Genomic DNA, 22,880 nt, shown 5'->3' on the forward strand with positions numbered 1-22,880 from the left:
CGCTCATAATGGAAGCAACGTGGTGCGCTACTTTTTCCAGGCGGGTTTTTCCTTCTCATCTCCAGAAATATATCTAGTAGTAAAGCTAATGCGAGCCGAGGTGAGGCTAGAAATCAATTAATCCTTTGCTGATACTTCTTCGTCGTCATCATGGAGAGCGCAGTTTGGTTGCATAGCAACGACAGACGCCATGGGAGCGCAAGCATTTGGTCTAAAACGGGGGGGGGGGGGGGGTTGTGTGTCGTCATATATATCACATACACAAACGATGTGTCGCCATATATAACATCACATACACAAACGCAAAGAAAAATGTAATTCATTTATTTGACAAATTCAATTCCTTAAGGCCTCTCCTCAGGAGGTTAGACCCTAATTTGTTAGCTACTGTAAATGAAGAGATATGAAATAGCTAGATCTTATCAATAAACATTTATTAATTCATAGCCTAATGCAACAATTACATAAGTAAACTCTCAAAACATTATAATTATGACATTTCATTTTTTAAATTTTCATGTAACAGTCTAAAGCTAAATAAATAGCTGTTCTTGCCTTTCATTTCAGACGTCTGCTTCTAGGGGCCGTTCACATATCGCATCTTTTTCGCGCTCAGGTCGTTATTTCAACCGTAGGCGTGCGGCCGCGGTGAGCACGATCATAATGGAAGCAACGTGGTGCGCTACTTTTTCCAGGCGGGTTTTTCCTTCTCATCTCCAGAAATATATCTAGTAGTAAAGCTAATGCGAGCCGAGGTGAGGCTAGAAATCAATTAATCCTTTGCTGATACTTCTTCGTCGTCATCATGGAGAGCGCAGTTTGGTTGCATAGCAACGACAGACGCCATGGGAGCGCAAGCGTTTGGTCTAAAACGGCGCCCAGTGACGGATGGTGTAGCAATATTGTTGTCCGGGTGGAAATCGGGAGAAATTCGGGAGAAAGGTCGGTCCGGGAGATTTTCGGGAGGGGCTTTGAAATTCGGGAGTCTCCCGGAAAATTAGGGAGGGTTGGCATGTATGGCAGTCTGATCCTACATCCTTTAAACACACAGGACCGTTTTTGTTTACTGTTAGAGGAGGACAAACGTTATAGTTTAACTATGGTCGCGTCCGAAATCGCATACTTCCATACTATATAGTAGGCGAAAAACAGTATGCAAAGCAAGTAGTATGTCCGAATTCTTAGTATTCGAAAAACAGTAGGCGAAATGTACCCGGATGGCCTACTACTTCCTCCCGAATTCCGTAGTATGCATAGGATGGACACTACTCTATCCCATGAGGCCACGGGAGAGGACTCGTCATACTCATATTCGAAAATAACGGAAAATAACGTGACGCCGCTGTTTTGTAGTGTAAGTACCTTATGGATAAACGCTGTTCATTGTGGTTAAAGTGTAATGTTACTTGTTTAACATAATCCAAGTAAACGACTGACTTGTTAAAGTTTTACACATTGTAAACTGATGAGACTATTTTGTAAATTGAGTTTAAAAATATGTTTAATAATCATTATCGATCAGAGGCTGTGCCTCAACTTGTTAAGGGTGCTTTCTACAGACGGCTCGTTAAGTAATTTAATGAGATAAAGTTAAAAACATTAAATGAGTTAATTTACATTTTACTAGTGTTGATAAAAAATTGTTGGATAACTTAACTTAATAGGTGCCTCAGTTTGATCATAAATCATCAGTAATGTGTAAATCCTGTTCTGATGTTACAGAGACTGATGAAACCCTACTCACTGGAAAGCATAATTCAGTAAGTATATAAATTAAATTTAATCTTAACTACACACACTCTTTACATGTATTTATGTTAGGATCATCACTGATTTATGCTGTTTTTTTATTATAATATGAATTTCCAGGTATTTCCAGTTGCTATTTTGTCAGTTGCAAAGTGCTTAATAGCAAATAACTTTTGTAGCAGTTGTGTGCACACTGATTTTGCAGCAGTTTCCAGTTGTTTTTTAAACAAGCAACATCTTAACATCTGAAGAATGTTGTCTTGAGAATGGGTGCCACACTTTAGAGAAATACCCATACACCAAGTCACATCTAAAATTATTCTCTCTATTTATTTATTTATTTTTCATTTCTACATGGATAAGAGCACAAAGCTTCAGACAAAACCACATTAACATTTTCATAAAGTAGTATAACAGAGCTTAAAGCAACACCAAAAGGGAATTTCTTAAGACGTTTCTATAATAATGTCAGGAAAATAAACTTAACTAAACTAACAGCTTCAGTTCAGTAACTGTATGTGTACAAGATGAGGACTTTAAATTTGGGTATCAAAAATGAGTGAAAAACAGTGGAAATCTAAAATTTACCCCAGGGATACAGTAATACATTGGTAAAATTAAACTTGTAAATATGTTGGTATGATATGTTATGTGATATGTTGCTAGATTTTCAAATAACTGTAATATTAATTCCCAGTTATGAGTGTAATATATTTATGTCTATATATAAATACACACACGTTTAAATTTAACTATTTACATATGTATTTATACATATTTATGTGATTTTATAGTATATATATATATATATATATATATATATGTATATTTCTTAAATAACTAATATATGAATATCTCGATTTGACAGTCTTAAAATTACCTTCATAACTTACAGAAGCTTAAACAATAGCACTATGAGAACGTGAACTGATTTGCAGAGTCTTAACCTGTTCAACTGTCCTACAGGTAATCCTGCTCTTGAAGAGCTGCACACGGTCGTCTGGTGTGACACAGCTGTGCTCAGATTGTCCCACACATGCTCTCCTGTGCTGGCTTCTGTGTTTTGAGGTTCCAGTGTATCATCGTCATGATCCTCTACAATTTGTGGATCCGCAATGTCCTCATTCAGAAGACGGAGGTTGTGGAGCACTGCACAGCATGCAACAACATCTGGCACAAAGACAGGACTCACTTCCAGGGCCTTGAAGAAGAAGAAGATGGAGCACAGCTTGTCTCCATCATCCTGAAGGCTCTCTCAACAATGTTCTGTGCACGAGCATCATTGGTGTTGAATCAAACCTGTGCAGGATTCTGTTCAGGCTCTCTGTATGGAGTGATGAGGCAGATGAACACTCAAACAAGGACACACACACCATCTCCCAGGATGTGTTTTTTTCTGCAGGTGGATACAGGCCTCCAGTGTAAATAGGGCTGTTCTTCAGCAACCTGGCATTATACACAGACCCGGGACACTCAACAAACATATCAAGGTACTTCCCCTGGTGGTGACCTGCAACTGAACAGAATGAAACCGCTTCCTGTTGAAATAACATTGGGCTTCACTTGCTGGAGGTTCAATTTGTATGTGACAGCCATCTATTGTGCCAGCTACCAGAAGAAAAGCTGCTTCCACTGCCTGTCATCTGTGGTGGAGAAGGCAATCAGCCTCTTCAAAATCCCCATGACTGACCTGCTCATTCTGTGCACAATGTTATGCAGCTCTTGGATGTCGAAGGCCATTGACAGCAGCCTGTATGATGCTGTTCGCAGTCTGTTAATATGTAGTTTTTGTTTTTTAGAATACAATTTCAATAGGTTACACATTTTTGCTGATATATCTATATCTATATATATATATATATATATGTGTGTGTGTATATTGTCTATAATGCATATATTATGTATGTATTTATGTATATATTGTGATGTGTGTATATATGTGTGTGTGTGTGTTTCTGTGTATATTTCTATAATGTATTTATGTGTATATATGTGTGTGTGTGTGTGTGTGTATTTGTCTAAGCATTCTTTCAAGTTTATTAATTAATTTATGTTCCTTTTGTGTAATTTTATTTGTATTTATTTATTACAATAAATATCCTTACATAAAATCAGGCTGTCATTCTGTTCACAGATGTAGCTGCTGTTATTCTGAGGTAAAAAATTAAAAGCTAAATTTATATTTATTTATATTTAAGGATTTACAAGCTGTCAACGAAGGCATGATGTGAATTGTTAATTCAAACGACGTAAAAACGCAGACGAAAGCGGTAAGAATAACGAAAAATATCACCGATTTTATATCATGTTCGCTCAGTAGATTGGGCTCTTTAAATTTACGCGCTGTTGTGACGACATATGTCACGTGACAATGTCAACATGGCGGATGTAGTACGTCCGAATTCCATTCATACTACCAGAGCCCGTCTACGGAGAGCCTTGGCACTCCCTATTCAGCCCCATTGTATTGATTTTGGTTGCAGTTCCATTAGAATTCCACTAGGGGTGATCGCGAGCGAGTGCAGACTGAATGGGAGTCAATGGGGCTATACGGCTAAATGTGTCTCTTTCACCCGATTGCCGTTGAGAATTCTCAGATTTTATTATAGGCTTTGCAAGTTCAACATAGGTTATAGGTCGAAAGTTGAATGAACCAGTACTTATGTCGTTTCGATTTCTTACAGGTGGGGCCGTTGTTGGCCGGAACAAGCTAGCATTCTGCTAATGAATGCTGATTGGTCAGTGACGGACTTGCGACTGATTACGACCACAGACCCCGCTTGATGGCACCTGAAGCTAAAGCAGAATCAGAAGAAAGAGCTCGAGCCCGTCTGAGAATGTCTAATGTAGACGGGCTCTGGAATGTCTGACATTATCTTAAGGAGGACTTTCTGTCGAAGTTAATTTTTGTGTACTGTATTTATATTTTGCTGCGGGCAATTTTATTTTCATATCATTATAAATGTATTGTAAAAAGTACATGGGAATAAATGTAATTTGAGTGTTTTTTCTATTCTTGTGTTCAGTGTGTTTATATACATGGTAAGGTTATGGTATGGGAATGTTGGCAAAAACTGGAGCGCGGGTAAAATCGCGCATGACCAGAGAATGTCCAATAGGAGTCCGCGCTGCCAGAGCCTCTCTATTAGACTTTCTTTGGCGCTTCCAAGTGGTTGGGTGTCGAACACTTAACGTACCTTAACCAATTGTTCCATACAGATAGTTTGTTTACGATTTAACAACTTCAGCATCTGCTTAGACTGTATCAGTGGTCTGCACAGACTTCCGGGGCAGGGGCGGAAGAACCAAAAAGGGCACAAAAAACATCGATTTTCTTTTAAATAAATCACCTGTATTTAAAGCAGTACCCGTCTGTCTGTTGTGTTTTTATATTTTTTAATGACTTTCTCACAATTATTTGGAATATCTCGCTCAATGGAGTGCAGCAGTAGGTCAGATAGCCTCTCATTACCAATGAAAAGATGTTGATACAATTAGAATGCATAACATATACAAAAGTACGTAAATAATATTACTACTAAATATTACTCTACCAAACAAAACAGATAATCAAGTAGGTAATTGAGGAATTCATGTTCAGCTATGTTGATGTTATAAATGTTATGTATGTATCCATTAGTTAAATTTGTCAACATAATTTGTTGTTAGCCGTTGAAATTGAATTTGAATTAACCATCAGCCCTGCAACACATTATAAGCTACAAATTTGTTAAATGAGGAACATGGTCTAGGCTACATGACCTCCTAATAGACAGACAGATAATCACATTGAAACAGTAATTACACAAAACATTGCAACAGGCTAGTTTATTCACAGTTTAGGAAATACAAATAAAAGGCATCAAAACATTAAGATAAAGACCAGAAGATTAAAATCTATATAAAGAGCATCTTATACTACATCTACAGTAAACTTCACACCAACAGAACTGTAAAAACGAGGGGTCTAACAACAAGAACACAACCAATAGTAAATTAGTAAATGAACAAACATGAAAAATGATAGGATACTATATTACAACAATACTGAACATTCAAACCCCTGGCGACGACAACTCGGTGCAGGAAACCAGGAGAACGAGAACTTCCTGAGATAAAAAAATCAAACTTCAATTAATGCATCCATGTATTTTAGCTGTGAGCTCAGTAGGTATATCTTTGTCTAGAGAAAAATCAATACGGCAACATCCGTAAATTAATGATGTTAATATATAAGGTTATTTTACCTTCACCATTGCCGCCATAAATTGGCTAACGTTAGGCTACATAACAGATAGCTAACTGTTGGCTGGCTGTCGAAGAAAATATGATTTCTTCGACAGCCAGCCGAAGAAATCAAAGTCGCTGCCATTACCATTGTAAGTAATATACATATGTAAAATATTCGCGCATTTTCCTTTTTACATTAACTAACTAAAACTCTTTGTAACTCGTGTATTAACCGAGAGAGCCTTACCTCAAGTAGCAGCTGGTGTTATCATCGATGCCACGAGTAAGCCATGAAGCGGAAGTCAGAAATTGCCGTAAAGCAGACCCTCTGGCAGTGTGAAAATATGTGACGTCATCACATTTTTGAACGCTTTTTTAGAGCAGATAAGTGAACTTAAAAATGCAATTTTCAGCTGAGTGTATTATCTTAGCCCCCCCTTTCGAATACAACATTTAAATTACTAGACAAAAAATGATATCCTGAGAAAAGTGGGTTTTGAGGGGTATTTCGCCATAGACCTCCATTCATTCTGCACTCGCTCGCGAGCGCCCCCGCATGGATAGAGACGTGTTACTGCAACCAATCCAGAACCCGGAAGTAAGCAGAGAGTGCCATTTCTCTTCCTATTAGACATTCTCTGATACTACCCACATTCATACTATATAGAACGTACTTTTCTAACGGTCGAGTAGTACGTTCAAATTCAAATGTAGTACACAGTACGCAGTATGCGATTTCGGACGCAGCTTATAACTATACCAAACTTCTGAAATGGAATTTTATATAATTTTATATAATTGAACGTGCAAAACTTAACAGTTGAACAGTGACCTCGTGTGGTAATTCTGGCGCTTGCGTTTGTATTGATCATACTTTATTAAAATGCGTTTTTGACAACAGCTATTTGGAAATTCTCTTTGTATTTACAGGAGTAAAGAAATATCAAACAAATAATTAATTAACTTATTAGCTTGCTAAACACTTTCACAAACTCTTTCATCAACTTAAGCTTCTCAAGAAAAAAAACTTAATCTCGGCGAAAAAGGTAACGTTACCTTTCCTGCAGATGACACAGAATCCACAAATCCACAGTAAGCACAATAATACAATTTAAAAAGGAAAAATAAATATCAGCTTCTTGATAGACTAAAATCATCTCTTCCAGAATTCGTCCTGAAATAAATTCTACAAGAAATGATCCGTACTGGGCGAAGGCATAGTAAAAAGATAGATAGATAGATAGATAGATAGATATATAGATAGATAGATAGATTTATAAAAGACTCGTTGAAATACATTCATTCATATACAGTATGTGATTTAAAACACGGATTGGTCTAATAGTTCTTGTAGAGTTCCTAAAATCCATGGCGGGTTTTCCGTACGTCATTACGTTGTCTGAGCTAAATTTGCTCCCCAGCCCCATAAGTACTCCAGTCCGGGATTTCCAAAGAACCACTCAAGTTACACTTCGAGTGAGTAAGCGCGCGCCGCTCACTTCATTTGCAGTATTCAGTCTCATTGCCTTCTTTGTGTGTGTTCTTGGTAGGTGTTATCTGAGTGCACCGCCTTGCTCACCCTGGGGCGTTCATAAGCCAAATAACTCGAGTTTTCCACGACGTAGCCGAGCTGTTTGACCATGTCTGTAGGAATGGAGCCCGGTTTCTCCAACGACGAGGTGCTGAACATACGTTACCCGCTTCATCGCGCTTGCAGGGATGGAGACGTTGGCGCGCTTTGCTCGCTGCTCCAGCGCTCCTCTAACCAGGCGGAGCTGGCTGCCGAGGACTCGTTTTACGGTTGGACCCCCATTCATTGGGCAGCACACTTCGGGAAGGTAATAGAAGTACACTGATTGCATAGATTTAGGTTTTATTCTTCCGTTCTTTCTCTTCCGGAGATAGGGGCGTGTATGTGCACTGGTTTGGGGAGTAACGAGCGTTTAACATTATTAGTCAGGCGTGCTGTCATCAAAAACCGAACTTACAGCATGTGCATATATAAAGACAACTCAAATATCACATCAATATGAAATGGGTTACCATATCGCTTGCGCGATAAGACTATCGGCAGAAAACAGGTCATATCATTCGCAGGGACTGAGTGCAAACTGACAGACCGTGTACGAGTAGAGATTAATCACTTAATACTTGTTTGAACTGAAAGCATTGGGATTTCTGTCTGAGATGAGGCAGACTACAGCGTCAGTGGCACACACGTCGTCTCTTCTGCACTGTTGATGTATGTAGTAACGGATATACCTCGCAAAGTTAAGCTTGATTAAAAAGAAATTAAGCCGAGTATAGATGTTTCTGATTGCTGCTTTGAGTCTGGATCGCATTACTTGGAAGAATCAACTTGCTTGGACCTCAGCCAGCGAAGCCCCAGTACCAGTAACCCCTGACTGCAGAACACAAGATCCAAGAGGCGTGGTTGGATCCACATCTAGGGGGTGGAGACGGGTAGGTTTAGGGATCAGGTGGGAGGAGTTGGATCCGGATCTTGTATTCTGCAGTAAGGACCATCTCAGGCGCCAGCCCACCGATTCAGTCATTGGCTGGTCGAAGACCAGTAAAACACCACACGCCAAAACCGCGAATTGAAAATTCAAATCTTCCTCTCGTTAAAAATGTTGTTTGTTGTTGTATTGCTGTATATAGACCTTAGTAAGTGTAGCACAATATTATTTTTGACAGGAATGTAAACGATCCTTTGAGGCACTGAAGTAGCCCACAACGTGTCCCAGTGACAAACCTGTCCACTCAGATTGACGGCTGGTCCGCCCAATCAAATGTGGAAAAGTCCTGTGGATACATTATAATTATTGCTCATTCAAGAACATATTGACGGCTCGTCCGCCCAATTAAATGTGGAAAAGTCCTGTGCATACATTATAATTATTGCTCATTCAAGAACATACAAACAACTTGTATGTGTGAACAAGTAAAAGAAAAAATCCAGGTGGATGAGCGATGATCTTCCATTTTTGTGCTTCTATTCTGTTGCGAACACAAGGGCTGTCATAATATATAAGATAGAGGTTCCCATCCTGGTCCTGGTTTGGAGAACCCCCAACGCTGCACACTTTACCCTATTCAAACACGCCTGATTCAACTCATCAGCTCATTAGTGAAGACTCCAAGAACTCAGATGTGTGTGTCAGATAAGAGAGACACCAAAAACATGCAGTGTTGGGAGTTCTCCAGGATCAGGATTGGGAACCACTGATAGAAGCGATCAATCCAAGCCAAGCGTGCTCCCGCTGTAAAACAGTCCCCGAATGGTGTGTCCAATGTATTGTACAGTTCTTTAAAACTTATCGATTGTTAAGCTGACGAAACGTTTTTATGGTAAATCAGACAAAAACTTTGTGAAAACTACATAAGCTTGGACCTTTATACAGTGCTTAACATTGTCCCTAAAGTGGATGTGTTTGGAAGTTTTGACACACTGTTGACAGCCTTTAATGCTTGTTAAATTGTACACATTTTATTGCCATATTGTTTAAATTGTGTAATGTTACATAATGTTGAGATTATTGACTGTTTTGTTGAAATCGGTTTGTACTTTTGTGGCCATTCAGTGATGAAAAAATATTTTTTTTGTCTTGTGTGAATGGTTACTATTGATGTTGTTTAAAACGGATTACCTCATTATGTCTCAATGCTGGCATTCATTATGGAAAAATGGAAAAGCTTCAGTAACGTATCTATTTTTAGCATTATTCCTAATGGAAGTTTACAGAGAAACACTCTGAGCAAAGAACTGGTCCTGTGAAATGTGGTGTTTTCCACACTTGGAACACATTTGTCATTGGTTCAAATTACTCCAGTTTAGTATATTTCTGCGTTTTATTCTAAATAAACCCCATGTTCATCATACACGCATACAACGAGCACATCCTGTCTTTCTGCTCTTAACATCTGCTGATTGTGCAATTTTTACTGATATGTTTTGGCCATGAGGAAATTTCAAACAGCCAAACAAAGGTGAAAGGACTTTTTGTGAAAGTGTTTGAGAATTTGGTCTATTTTTCCAAAGTCTGTTTAATGTCAGGAAGGGATAAGAGAGCCAGAGAACAGGGTAACGAGTTGCTGCATGTTTCTCAATATTAAATGCAACACAGCTGCTGGTCCCTGACAGCAGAGCAGGAAACATGAGCCTTTAATAGCCAGTCAGAGAGATTGGCAGTCTGTCTAAAACTATTTGATTTCACCAATGTTAAATGTGCTGCTATAAACAACAGCTTGAGCTGAAGTAATCAATCCTTATCTCTTAAATTGTTCTGGAATTATTGATGGTTTGTGTTTTGAGCATGATTTCACATTTATGTAGGGGGAAAAACCAGGCACTGGTGGAAAGTCATGTCACTAATTTGTTGGTTTTATTTTTCTCTCTGTCACAAAACAGCTGGAGTGTGTAACAAGGCTCGTGCAGGTGGGTTGTGAAGTAAATGCACTGACCACACGGTTTGCCCAGACCCCGGCTCACATTGCTGCATTTGGAGGACATCCAGAATGCCTCCTGTGGCTTTTACACACAGGGGCTGAAATAAACAGACAGGTGGGTACACGTACAGTAATTGATAATCTTATAGGATTTGTGATGTCATATACAGGTGCTTCTCAATAAATTAGAATGTTGTAGAAAAGTTCATTTATTTCAGTAATTAATCTCAAATTGTGAAACTTGTGTAATAAATAAAATGCACACAGACTGAAGTAGTTTAAGTCTTTGGTTCTTTAAATTGTGATGATTTTGTCTCACATTTAACAAAAACCCACCAATTCACTCTCAACCAATTAGAACACTTCATAAGACCAATAAAAACATTTTTAGTAAATTGTTGGCCTTCTGAAAAATATGTTCATTTACTGTACATGTACTCAGTACTTAGTGGGGGCTCCTTTTGCTTTAATTACTGCCTCAATTCGGCGTGGCATGGAGGTGATTAGTTTGTGGCACTGCTGTAGTGGTATGGAAGTCCAGGTTTCTTTGACAGTGGCCTTCAGCTCATCTGCATTTTTTGGTCTCTTGTTTCTCATTTTCCTCTTGACAATATCCCATAGATTCTCTATGGGGTTCAGGTCTGATGAGTTTGCTGGCCAGTCAAGCACACCAACACCATGGTCATTTAACCAACTTTTGGAGCTTTTGGCAGTGTGGGCAGGTGCCAAATCCTGCTGGAAAATGAAATCAGCATCTTCAAAAATCTGGTCAGCAAACAGAAGCATGAAGTGCTCCAAGATTTCTTGGTAAACGGGTGCAATGACTTTGGTTTTCATAAAACACAATGGACCAACATCAGCAGATGACATTGCACCCCAAATCATCACAGACTGTGGAAACTTAACACTGGACTTCAAGCAACTTAAAAAAAAAAACTAAAAAAAAACCCCTCAACATTGTGTAAATAGAATAAATAAATAGAATGAACATACAGTACAAATTAAACAATTTCAGACAGGGCCCACTGTACAACCTGCACCAGGGCCCCTCTAACCCCAGCTATGGCCCTGGGTTAAGGTACCAAGACGCAGCAATGCACTGTGTGGACTGTAAGAAATAAAACAAGAAGGCATGTGGTTTAAAAGATGGCAAGTAAAATAAAAAGCACATCTGTATGCAATACGGTTTCATTATTGTTCATTATTATCCAGAGTGACTATAAATAATCTGTGCGACCAAATCATGTGTTGCGCCAGTAACTGAAAAAGTTAGTAGCGCAACTGCCACCAGTGGAAAAGGTTAGTGTAGTTCCCTTAAACCTCTCTGAATGTGCCTTTTCTAAACTGTTGGATAAGGTCTGTCTTGAATGTTTAATGTCAGGAAGGGAGATTGTGTATTATCTCTGTATTATTGCTTTGGTTTGAGAGGAAGTGAGCGAGAGATGTCCCTGTTGTATTATTGCTTCTGCAGTAATTGTATGGTTTGACCTATTTTTGTGGCATTATTTGGGTTATTTAATGGCAAATTATCCTCTGTGCTTTAGTTTACACCCTTTAGGGGGAGCTGTTGTGTTAGGGTGAAGAGTTCAATATCGTGGATATGATTCACTTGTGTAGAGTGTTTGTTTAGATTCCCTAAAGATGCAGAAATAGCCTTTATACAGCTGCTGATTTGATAAGTTTGCCCACTTACAAATAAATGAAGGGAATGTAATTTTTATGGTAAGTTTATTTTAAGGGATAGAGACAGAATATCAACCAAAAAATCCAGTAAAAATAAACATTATATAAAGGTTAGAAATTGATATGCATTTCAGTGAAGGAAATAAGTATTTGATCACCTACCAACCAGCAAGAATTCTGGCTCCCACAGATTGGTTATGTGGAACACAGATTAGTCCTGACACTTTAAGAAGTTACTCCGAATGTCAGTGCGTTAGATGTATAAGACACCTGTCCACTCAATCTGTATCTTCCATTCCAACCTCTCCCACAACCATGGGCAAGACCAAAGAGCTGTCAAAGGATGTCAAAGACAAGATTGTAGATCTGCACAAGGCTTGAATGGCATACAAGACCATCAGCAAGAAGCTTGGTGAAAAGGAGAGAACTGTTGGTGCAATTAAAAGGCTATAAGATTCTCCACCCTTCCTCCATACTCTAGGACATTGGTTTCCAAATGAAATACAAAACCTGCTCTCATCTGAAAAGAGGACTTTTGACCACTAGGCAACACTCAATTTTTTCTTTTTCTTAGCCCAGGTAAGACGCCTCCGACATTGTCTGTGGTTCAGCAAATTCCTTGACACGCCTGTGTGTGGTGGCTCTTGATGCCTTGAGACCAGCCTCAGTCCATTCCTTGTGAAGATCACTTAAATTCTTGAATCGATTTTGCTTTACAATCCTCATAAGGCTGCGGTTCTCTCGGTTGGTTGCGCTTCTTTTTCTTCCACACTTTTTCCTTCCACTCAACTTTCTGTTGACATGCTTAGATACAGCACTCTGTGAACAGCCAGCTTCTTTGGCAATGAACGTTTGTGGCTTACCCTCCTTGTGAAGGATGTCAATGATTCGCTTCTGGACAACTGTCAGATCAGCAGTCTTCCCCATGATTGTGTAGCCTAGTTAACCAAACCTAGAGACCATTTTGAAGGCTCAGGAAACCTTTGCAGGCGTTTTGAGTTGATTTGCTTAGCATGTCACCATATTCTAATTTGTTGAGGTAGTGAATTGGTGGGTTTTTGTTAAATGTGAGCCAAAATCATCACAATTAAAAGAACCAAAGACTTATTAAACTACTTCAGTCTGTGTGCATTGAATTTATTTAATACACGAGTTTCACAATTTGAGTTGAATTACTGAAATAAATGAACTTTTCCACAACATTGTAATTTGAGATGCACCTGTATATAGGGCTGGGCGATATATCTAACGATATGATCATGCGCATCTAGTCAGTAAATCTGGTTCCGTGATTACCGCTAAATCGCCATCACCTGCTTTTAAATGGAGCAGCATTTAATAGATAGAGCCGTAGATTGCTGACAAGCTACGCAATATCGCGTTCATTATCGAAGGGGATTCATCTGGGATAATGAACGCAATATTGCGTAGCTTGTGAGCGATCTATGGCTCTGTCTATTAAATGCCACTCCAATTATAAGCAGGTGATGGCGATTTAGCAGTAATCATGGAAGCAGCTTTACTGATTAGATGTGCATGAAATCTTCATAAGAGTATAGCAGACTACTTGCATAAATATTATAAATATCAGTTGACACTATCTCCAATATTTCTCAAGATATTTAATGCTTACTTTTAAGATCAATGCTGTTTAGTTTCAAATCATATAATGCAGTACAATCATGATTGACAGATCAGAAAAATCCTTAAAGGCAGGGTAGGTAAAAAATGTATAAAAAAACTTTTTTTCCAAATTTGTTTAAACGTTATTTATATATCAATACATAATTAAAATGTAAGTACTCTGAAAAAGAAAGTATAAAAATCGAGTGTCTGTAGACCTCTCACGACTGTTTTAAAGACGGCTCATTATTTCCATTAACTCCACCCCCTCCCTTCAAAGCCTCTACTACGGCTCGCTAAGTAATGTTATGTTAGCTATATTACGCAGCTACGTGTGCTAATGACACATGCTTCATGAAAAAATAAACAAAGAAATATGTATGATCAAAATACAAAAAGAAAGATTTACCTGTCCAGCAGAAATAAAGCCATCAAGGAGTCACTTTTCAGCCCCTTGAGTTCCCTCAGTTCTCGCCATCGCTGGAAAGCCACGCCGATATTAACTCGCGTTTTATTTTTTTGTTTATCCAAAGACTTTTTGTTCATTGCCTTTTCTTGTACTGTTACTGTCTTCCTTTTTTTGCCTGGTTTGCCTTCACTAACTGCATAGGCCGGTACTGTGAATTTTGCTTGCTGTTTCTCTGCCATTGTTTTGGTATTCCTAGGATCCGTGCCTCTTGAATTCCTCAAATCAAACGTGCGCGCGCAAGTGGGCAGGTCATGTGTGGCAAAAGGGTGGTTGCCATGGTTGCGAGAGTGACAGTCGCCTAAGCCAATCCTATGTTTCGTCCCGAATGGAAATAATGAGCTGTGTTTAATACAGATTAAACGGTCTAGAGTCACTTGAATTTTACTTTTTTTATCAGAGTACTTACATTTTAATTATGCATTGATATATATAGAAAGTTTAAACAAATTTGGAAGAAAGTTGTTTATACATTTTTTACTTACCCTGCCTTTAACGGATGTAATAAACTCTCCTCAAAAGCCTGATGGATGAACAATTTGAAAAAATATTTGTGGAAAAAAAGTTGCTTGTGTCTAGTAAGAGTTCATCTTAAAATATTAACAACAATATCAAAGTTTTTTTCATGTTTACTTTATAAAAGTCAGTAATGATTTCACAGCAGAAAGACACATGACCCCACTGCCTTAAGGGGGACGCTTATAGAATAATACTAACAGGCCTTCCATTTGCTAAAAAAATAATAAGCTATCAATCAGATGACAAAGCATTTAGTAGATTGAGTTCAACAGGTTTTTCAGCAAAGTTTTGATCATTTTGGTTATTTAGAGGTATTTGTGCATCAAATACGATAGAGTAGGCTTTATAAGGTCAGTGGGTTGAGATTGTATTATTTTTGAGATTTTGAGATGAGATATATGTATAACAGCCTTGTGACTCTGAATTTTTGCATGGGCTTTTGAAGGAGCATACTCCCTTAATAATGAGCTGAAATGAAAAGCCTTTTATTTCACCATAGGATATGCTACCGTGTTCTTCTTGAGTCGGTTAATTAATATATGAGCCCTGAATGTTGATGTTTGTCCTTGAGGGTTGACCACTGTAGTCTGTGATTTAGCCCAAAGGGATATTTACGACTTAATAACAGATGAAGACAAGCAGACAGGTTAAGTAACAGAATGAAAAGTCATCAAACTGTCATCAGTTCTCTTGCTGACCGATCGTGTTTGAAGGCCGAAACTAACTCTTATAATGCTTTTTACAGTTTATATATATATATATATATATATATATATATATATACACACACACACACACGGTATATATAGGGTACATGTATATAAATACTCCTTAATGAATTAATATTGAATATGTGCAGACTGAATGGGTTCTACTCTTATGTGCTCAGGAGTAAATTAAGAATTTTTTTTGGAATATACCCCCATTTTGTTACATTTATTTTACTTATGCCTGATAGAGATGCCGTCACCAGCAAAGCAAGATTGTCCAAACCCAGGGAACTACACTGCGACCTTTTGAAATGCCATTGCGACCCTAATTTTTATGGGGTCGCAAATGTATCACTGATTATTTTTGTACCTACTTATGTGTTATGCTATGATTTAATATAAGCATTTATTAAAATAGAAATGTGTATTTTAAGAATACGTTTTATAACGTGCTCCGAGCATTCAACACATCAAGTTGGCTTGCCAATTGAAACATTGAAAAGAGTTTAAAGCATTCAAACACAAGAGGCGGTACCGAGCTCTCCTTCAGGACGTTCACGTCCTCCTGCACCTGAATGAACAAATACAAATCACAATTTAAACAAGCAGAAAAAACAGAGTGAAAAGCGAATGAACTCAATTCAGCACTGCGGTGTTCTGGTGTTCAGGGCGCACACGCGTGTCAAAGTCTTCTTGCTTTTGTACCGACAACAAATACATACAAAATATGTCAAAATACCCGTCTTGGAAAGTGTGTTATGTCTTAAGTGAAAGTAAAGATTTGTGAAAGAAATCGGATGTGTATCATTATAATGGATGCATTGTCTCTTAAAGTGGCCGCGCCTAATTTACTAGCTCTGCTGTCAGTGTCTTTAATGTATGAAAATGAAAGTAAATCAATCACTGCTCTTGACTGAATTACTTTGTAGTTTTAACAAGAATTAATCCACAGTCAATCCAAAAATCTGATATAATTGATTATATTGTTTTACTAGTGGGTGCAGAACACTAGTTCATTTATGTAAGTGAGTACAGTAGTGATCTGTGAAATATTATACCCAAAGTGAAAATATACCAGTGAAATTGATAAAAAAAAAAAAAAAAAAAAAAAAACATGTTTTGAAGTGTTTCTTTCTTTAATTGCTAATACAACCTTTTCACACCACAGACTGAACAAAATTAAGCATTGCTTGCTTGGTAACTGTTCAACAAAGTATTGATAGTTGTGTAAATATTGTCATACTGACAGATGTCTGAAGTTTTGTTTGATTCCATTACATATCTTTCTATCATAGTTATCTGACATTATCAAGAGGAATTTGTTCTCACACAGTTTAACTCTGAGTTCTTGTCATATTTTATTACCAATTTCTAAACTATAGCAAATAAACTGTGATAATGTGAGAAATGTTGAAGGTGTCTGAATACATTTTGGTTTGACTCTGTATTTTATTTTACAGTGAAGACTATGCAGTGCTATTTTAAATTAACAAAAAAAAAACTTAAAAAAAACCCCTCAACATTGTGTAAATAGAATAAATAAATAGAATGAACATACAGTACAAATTAAACAATTTCAGACAGGGCCCACTGTACAACCTGCACCAGGGCCCCTCTAACCCCAGCTATGGCCCTGGGTTAAGGTACCAAGACGCAGCAATGCACTGTGTGTACTGTAAGAAATAAAACAAGAAGGCATGTGGTTTAAAAGATGGCAAGTAAAATAAAAAGCACATCTGTATGCAATACGGTTTCATTATTGTTCATTATTATCCAGAGTGACTATAAATAATATGTGCGACCAAATCATGTCTTGCGCCAGTAACTGAAAAAGTTAGTAGCGCAACTGCCACCAGTGGAAAAGGTTAGTGTAGTTTCCTGAAACCTCTCAGAATGTGCCTTTTCTAAACTGTTGGATAAGGTCTGTCTTGAATGTTTAATGTCAGGAAGGGAGATTGTGTATTATCCCTGTATTATTGCTTTGGTTTGAGAGGAAGTGAGCGAGAGATGTCCCTGTTGTATTATTGCTTCTGCAGTAATTGTATGGTTTGACCTATTTTTGTGGCATTATTTGGGTTATTTAATGGCAAATTATCCTCTGTGCTTTAGTTTACACTCTTTAGGGGGAGCTGTTGTGTTAGGGTGAAGAGTTCAATGTCGTGGATATGATTCACTTGTGTAGAGTGTTTGTTTAGATTCCCTAAAGATGCAGAAATAGCCTTTATACAGCTGCTGATTTGATAAGTTTGCCCACTTACAAATAAATGAAGGGAATGTAATTTGTATGGTAAGTTTATTTTAAGGGATAGAGACAGAATATCAACCAAAAAATCCAGTAAAAAAAAAACATTATATAAAGGTTAGAAATTGATATGCATTTCAGTGAAGGAAATAAGTATTTGATCCCCTACCAACCAGCAAGAATTCTGGCTCCCACAGATTGGTTATGTGGAACACAGATTAGTCCTGACACTTTAAGAAGTTACTCCGAATGTCGGTGCGTTAGGTGTATAAGACACCTGTCCACTCAATCTGTATCTTCCATTCCAACCTCTCCCACAACCATGGGCAAGACCAAAGAGCTGTCAAAGGATGTCAAAGACAAGATTGTAGATCTGCACAAGGCTTGAATGGCATACAAGACCATCAGCAAGAAGCTTGGTGAAAAGGAGAGAACTGTTGGTGCAATTAAAAGGAAACAGAAGAAATACAAAACAACCATCAATCAGCCTCGGTCTGGAGCTCCATCCAAGATTTTGCCTAATGGGGTAAGGATGATAATGAGAAAGGTGAGGGTCAGCCCAGGACTATATGGGAGGAGCTTGCTTTCAGTGCACAGATTGGAACATGTTTAAAGAGGCAGCCACCTACTACAACCTCACAGACCTGCAGGAGTACACTGAAACTGAGAGTGCTTGTATCAAAAAGTGGATTGATGAAGTGACAGTCACCAATTCAAGTTTATTTGTATAGCGCTTTTTACGATACAAATAATTGGAAAGCAACTTTACAGAATAAGTTTCTACAGTATTTAGTAGTAGCTTATCAGTGGTGACTGTCAGTTTATGAAAGTGACATGCTCTGCATTTAACCCATCCAAAGTGCACACACACAGCGTGAACACACACCCGGAGCAGTGGGCAGCCATTTTATGCTGCGGTGCCCGGGGAGCAGTTGGGGGTTCGGTGCCTTGCTCAAGGGCACCTAAGTCGTGGTATTGCCAGCCCGAGATTCGAACCCACAACCCTAGGATTAGGAGTCAAACTCTCTAACCACTATTCCACGACTTCCCCAAATGTGCATATGACAGGAATTTTCAGAAAAATGAATACAAAACTTAGTCAACCAGATGATGAACATTATTAACGGCAATTATTATATGATGCAATCACACATGTAGTAATATTTGTTAGTTCTGTATGTTGTTTCAGGGTTAGCATCATCTGAGGTCCTCTGAGGGGTTGGCATCATCTTTTCTCAGGTATTCTGGATCCAGACTGGAGCTTGTGTATATCCTAGTTACGGCAAAACAGAAAAACAAATAGAGACATAATTAGCGTAGCTGCTGTTCCAACCAAGAAAAATGAATTAGTTTAACCCAAGCTAAAGGATAATAATGCGCATTTGATCAGATACAACTGCAGTCACAAATTATGAGGTGCATTATTTTAATGCTTGGCAAAAGAGATGTTTTTAATCTAGATTTAAACAGAGAGAGTGTGTCTGAACCCCGAACATTAACATGAAGGCTATTCCAGAGTTTGAGAGCAAATGCAAAAAAGCTCTACCTCCTTTAGTGGACTTTGCTATCCTAGTAACTACCAAAAGTCCAGCATTTTGTGACCTTAGGGAGCATGATGGGTTGTAGCGTGGTATAAGGCTAGATAGGTATGCAGGAGCTAAACCATTTAGGGCCTTATAGGTTAACTAATAATTTAGGGCTGCAACTAACGATTATTTTGATAATCGATTAATCTGTCGATTATTTTTACGATTAATCGGTTTATGTACTTATATTTTAGTTTTTTCCATTTTTTCCCCAAGTAAATTATTAATAAATGGTCTTTATCCTTCAGCATAGATTTTTAAGAGATTTTAACCATTTTGCACTGTCATATCCTCATCAAAAATATACCTGGAGTTGTTTTATTGTTAGTAATCCTTTGTCGAACTCTTCTGCAATCAGAACACTGACCCATACTCTAGCAAATTTCACAAGTAGATTCCAAATAATGTTTTCACCATGGCAGTCCTTGGAGCTCCTAAAGTAGTTTAACATCCCGAACAAAGCTTATTAAGGAATCTTTCAGAACATATTTTCACGAAGAATAAGGATAAAACAGAATAAAATTGCAGTGCATTGTATTTTATTATTTACTTGGAAACAGCTTTATAGCTTTTGCTGTGAAATTGTAAACAATCCTTCGAAAAAAGTGCCAATGGCATGAAACCTGAATGGAACTCACAATTGAAAGTAAAATCCATCAGAAGGTTGTCCAGAAAAAAAAAAAATCGGACACACACAAAAAACCTGCTGTGTGAAAAAGAGCAGTGAATACTTAGAAAAAAGTGCATTTCAAATATCTTTAAACATTTACCTCTCTCATTCAGTCATAATTAGGCTGCACGACTGAATTATGAACTGGTAAACGACAAACTGATCACAGAACATGTTTGTAAAGCTTTAAATGTTAACTGTTAAAAAGCAATGTTATCATCTTTTACGACTAAACATTTGCAAACAACATTGTACTGGAGATTCTGCACAAATGAAAGTCTTAGGGGCCGTTCACAAATAAAAAAAAAAACGCGTGGAAAACGCTAGGCGCACCGCTTTCTCCTTCTTTCCAAAGCGCTCGGGCAGAAGCGCCCCTGAGGCGTCTGCCTTTGCTAAGCAACCATGACGTGCTCTCTCCTTGAAGACGCGGAAATTTCAGCAAAGGATAAATGGATTTGTAGCTCTGCTACTAAATTTATTTCAAAATGGAAATCCATATACAACTATGATCAGCTGTTCCTTTCATCTTGACTGAGCTTTTAACGTTGTTACGGGAAAGGATGAAGCTGATTGGTTAGTTCTTGTCACATGACCCGCGGTGCGCTTGCGGCATTCTGAAAAGTTGAAATGTTTTAACTCGATGCGGTGCGGTGTTGGAAATAACGAACTTGAGCGCGCAAAAGACGCGATGTGTGAACGTCCCCTTAAACAGTTCAGTAGTGCAGAGTTTACAGGTTACTCTTGTTTTTTGAAGGCTCAAAGTAAACTACTCCCACATCACGCTGAATGCTGCAGAGACGCTGTTCGGGAAGCACATGACATAAAACGAGGCCAGCTATTGGCTATTCGCTACTTCTCCTGTTGTACTGGCTGAGTAAAACCTCCGCTGGCTCATTACTGCCACACTTTGGTCACCGCAGATTTGAAATATGCACGAAATGAGCCGCTTACGGCAAATAAAAGTTATTTAGCAACGAATCGATGACTAAATTAGTTGACAACTATTTTCATAATCGATTTTAATCGATTAAATCGATTCGTTGTTTCAGCTCTATAATAATTTGTAACTGATACAGAACTTAATAGGTAGCCAGTGCAGAGACTGTAAAATTTGGGTAGTATGACTAGTATGACTAATAGTCTTGACCTGGTAAGAACTCTGTATAGTTGAGTATCATCAGCATAACAGTGGAAACTAATTGCGTATTTTCTAATAATATTACCAAGGGGCAACATGTATATTGAAAATAGCAGAGGACCTAGGACAGATCCTTGTGGCACTCCATATTTTACTGGTGATAAATAAGATGACTCCCCATTAAAAACAAAACAAAATGGTAGCTATCGGACAGGTAGGATCTAAACCATCTTAGAGCCGGCCCTTGAATACCTGTATAGTTTTGTAATCAATTTATGAGTATGTCATGATCTATGGTGTCAAACGCAGCACTAAGATCAAGTAAAACTAGCAATGAGATGTAGCCTTGATCTGACTCAAGAAGCAAGTCATTTGTAATTTTAACAAGTGCAGTTTCTGTGATATGGTGGGGCCCGAAAACGTCATACAGGATCCTGCAATTCTTCATACAGATAATTTTTTTGCAGGAAGGAGCACAATTAAGCAGACACAACTTTTTCAAAATAAAATTATATAAAAGACTGTCACCACACATGCAAACCAAAAGCAGTGGATGACAGCAGATGGTCGTGGGCTGCTAAAGACCAGAGATGAAGCATTCAGATCAGGAGATGAAGCAGCCCTCAAAAAAGCAAGATCCAATCTGTCCAGTGGCATCAAAAATGCAAAATGGTCATATAATCAAAATAAAATTCTACAATCACTTCACAGACAGCTGAGACACACGGAGTCTGTGGCAAGCCATTCAGACCATCACTGACTACAAGCCCCCACCACAGGCCTGTGATAATGACACTTCCCTCCCGGATGCAGTCAACCACTTTTATTCATGGTTTGACATGCAGAATGACACACCTGCACAAAAACTGCCCATACCTCCCAATGACCAGATGCACTGTCTGTCTCCAGCCGATGTAAGAAAGACCCTATCTAGGATTAACCCATGCAAGGCCATTTTTGAGGGTCCTATTTGCATACCGTCTAAACTTCTCTACATAATGCAGTCTTCTCCATCCTCCACCTGGCTCTTACCCATGTAGAGAATAAAGACTCCTATGCTAGAATGTTGTTCATCAACTTCAGTTTAGCATTCAACACAATAATAGCTCTACAGCTCATCAATAAACTAAACCTGCTGGGCCTTAACAGTTCCCTCTGTAATTGGATTCTGGACTTTCTAACTGGAAGACCTCAGTCAGTCTGTGTCAGCAACAACACCTCGGGCACTACCACACTGAGCACAGGTGTTCCACAAGGCTGTGCTCAGCCCACTGCTCTTCACGCTGCTGACCCATGACTGCACTGCCAAGTTCAGCTCCAACCACATCATTTAGTTTGTGGATGACACAATGGTGGTAAGTCTCATCAGGTGTGGCATTAACAACCTGTCCCTCAATGTGGAAGACAAAGGAGGATGTGATGGACTTCAGGAGAAACTATGTTGACCACCCCCCACTGGAGAGAGTCAGCAGCATCAAAAAACCTGGGGGTGCACATCACAGAGGATCTCACCTGGACCACCAACACCATGTCACTGTCCAGAAAGGCACAACAGCACCTACTCTTTCCTCTGCTGGCTGAAAAGATCAAGTCTCCCTACACCCGTCCTCACCACATTCTACAGAGAAACCATAGAGAGTAGGGCTGCACGATTTATTTTTCTGCGATATATATTGCGATATGAATTCTAATCAAATTTTTTCTTACAAACAAAAATGGGGTGAGCACACTTACATTCTCATTTTAAATGATTTGAACATCGACACCATTCTGTCAATTGATTAATATGCGCCAGGGAGAGAGAGCAAGACAGCG

At 38.5% G+C, this 22,880-nt stretch overlaps 1 protein-coding gene across 1 annotated transcript in view; it reads left to right on the plus strand.

The window, feature by feature from the left end:
- The first annotated feature begins 7,432 nt into the window (after positions 1-7,432).
- The window catches only part of LOC132142488 (ankyrin repeat domain-containing protein 10-like), a 40,042-nt gene continuing 24,594 nt past the window's right edge, over positions 7,433-22,880 (plus strand). The window contains exons 1-2 of the mRNA XM_059552393.1: positions 7,433-7,817; positions 10,391-10,543. Of these exons, the coding sequence (XP_059408376.1) occupies positions 7,620-7,817; positions 10,391-10,543 (351 nt within the window). The 5' untranslated portion in view covers positions 7,433-7,619. The remainder of the gene's footprint in view (positions 7,818-10,390; positions 10,544-22,880) is intronic.

Source organism: Carassius carassius, chromosome 6 (assembly GCF_963082965.1).
Source record: "Carassius carassius chromosome 6, fCarCar2.1, whole genome shotgun sequence".
In the NCBI taxonomy this organism is placed as follows: domain Eukaryota; kingdom Metazoa; phylum Chordata; class Actinopteri; order Cypriniformes; family Cyprinidae; genus Carassius; species Carassius carassius.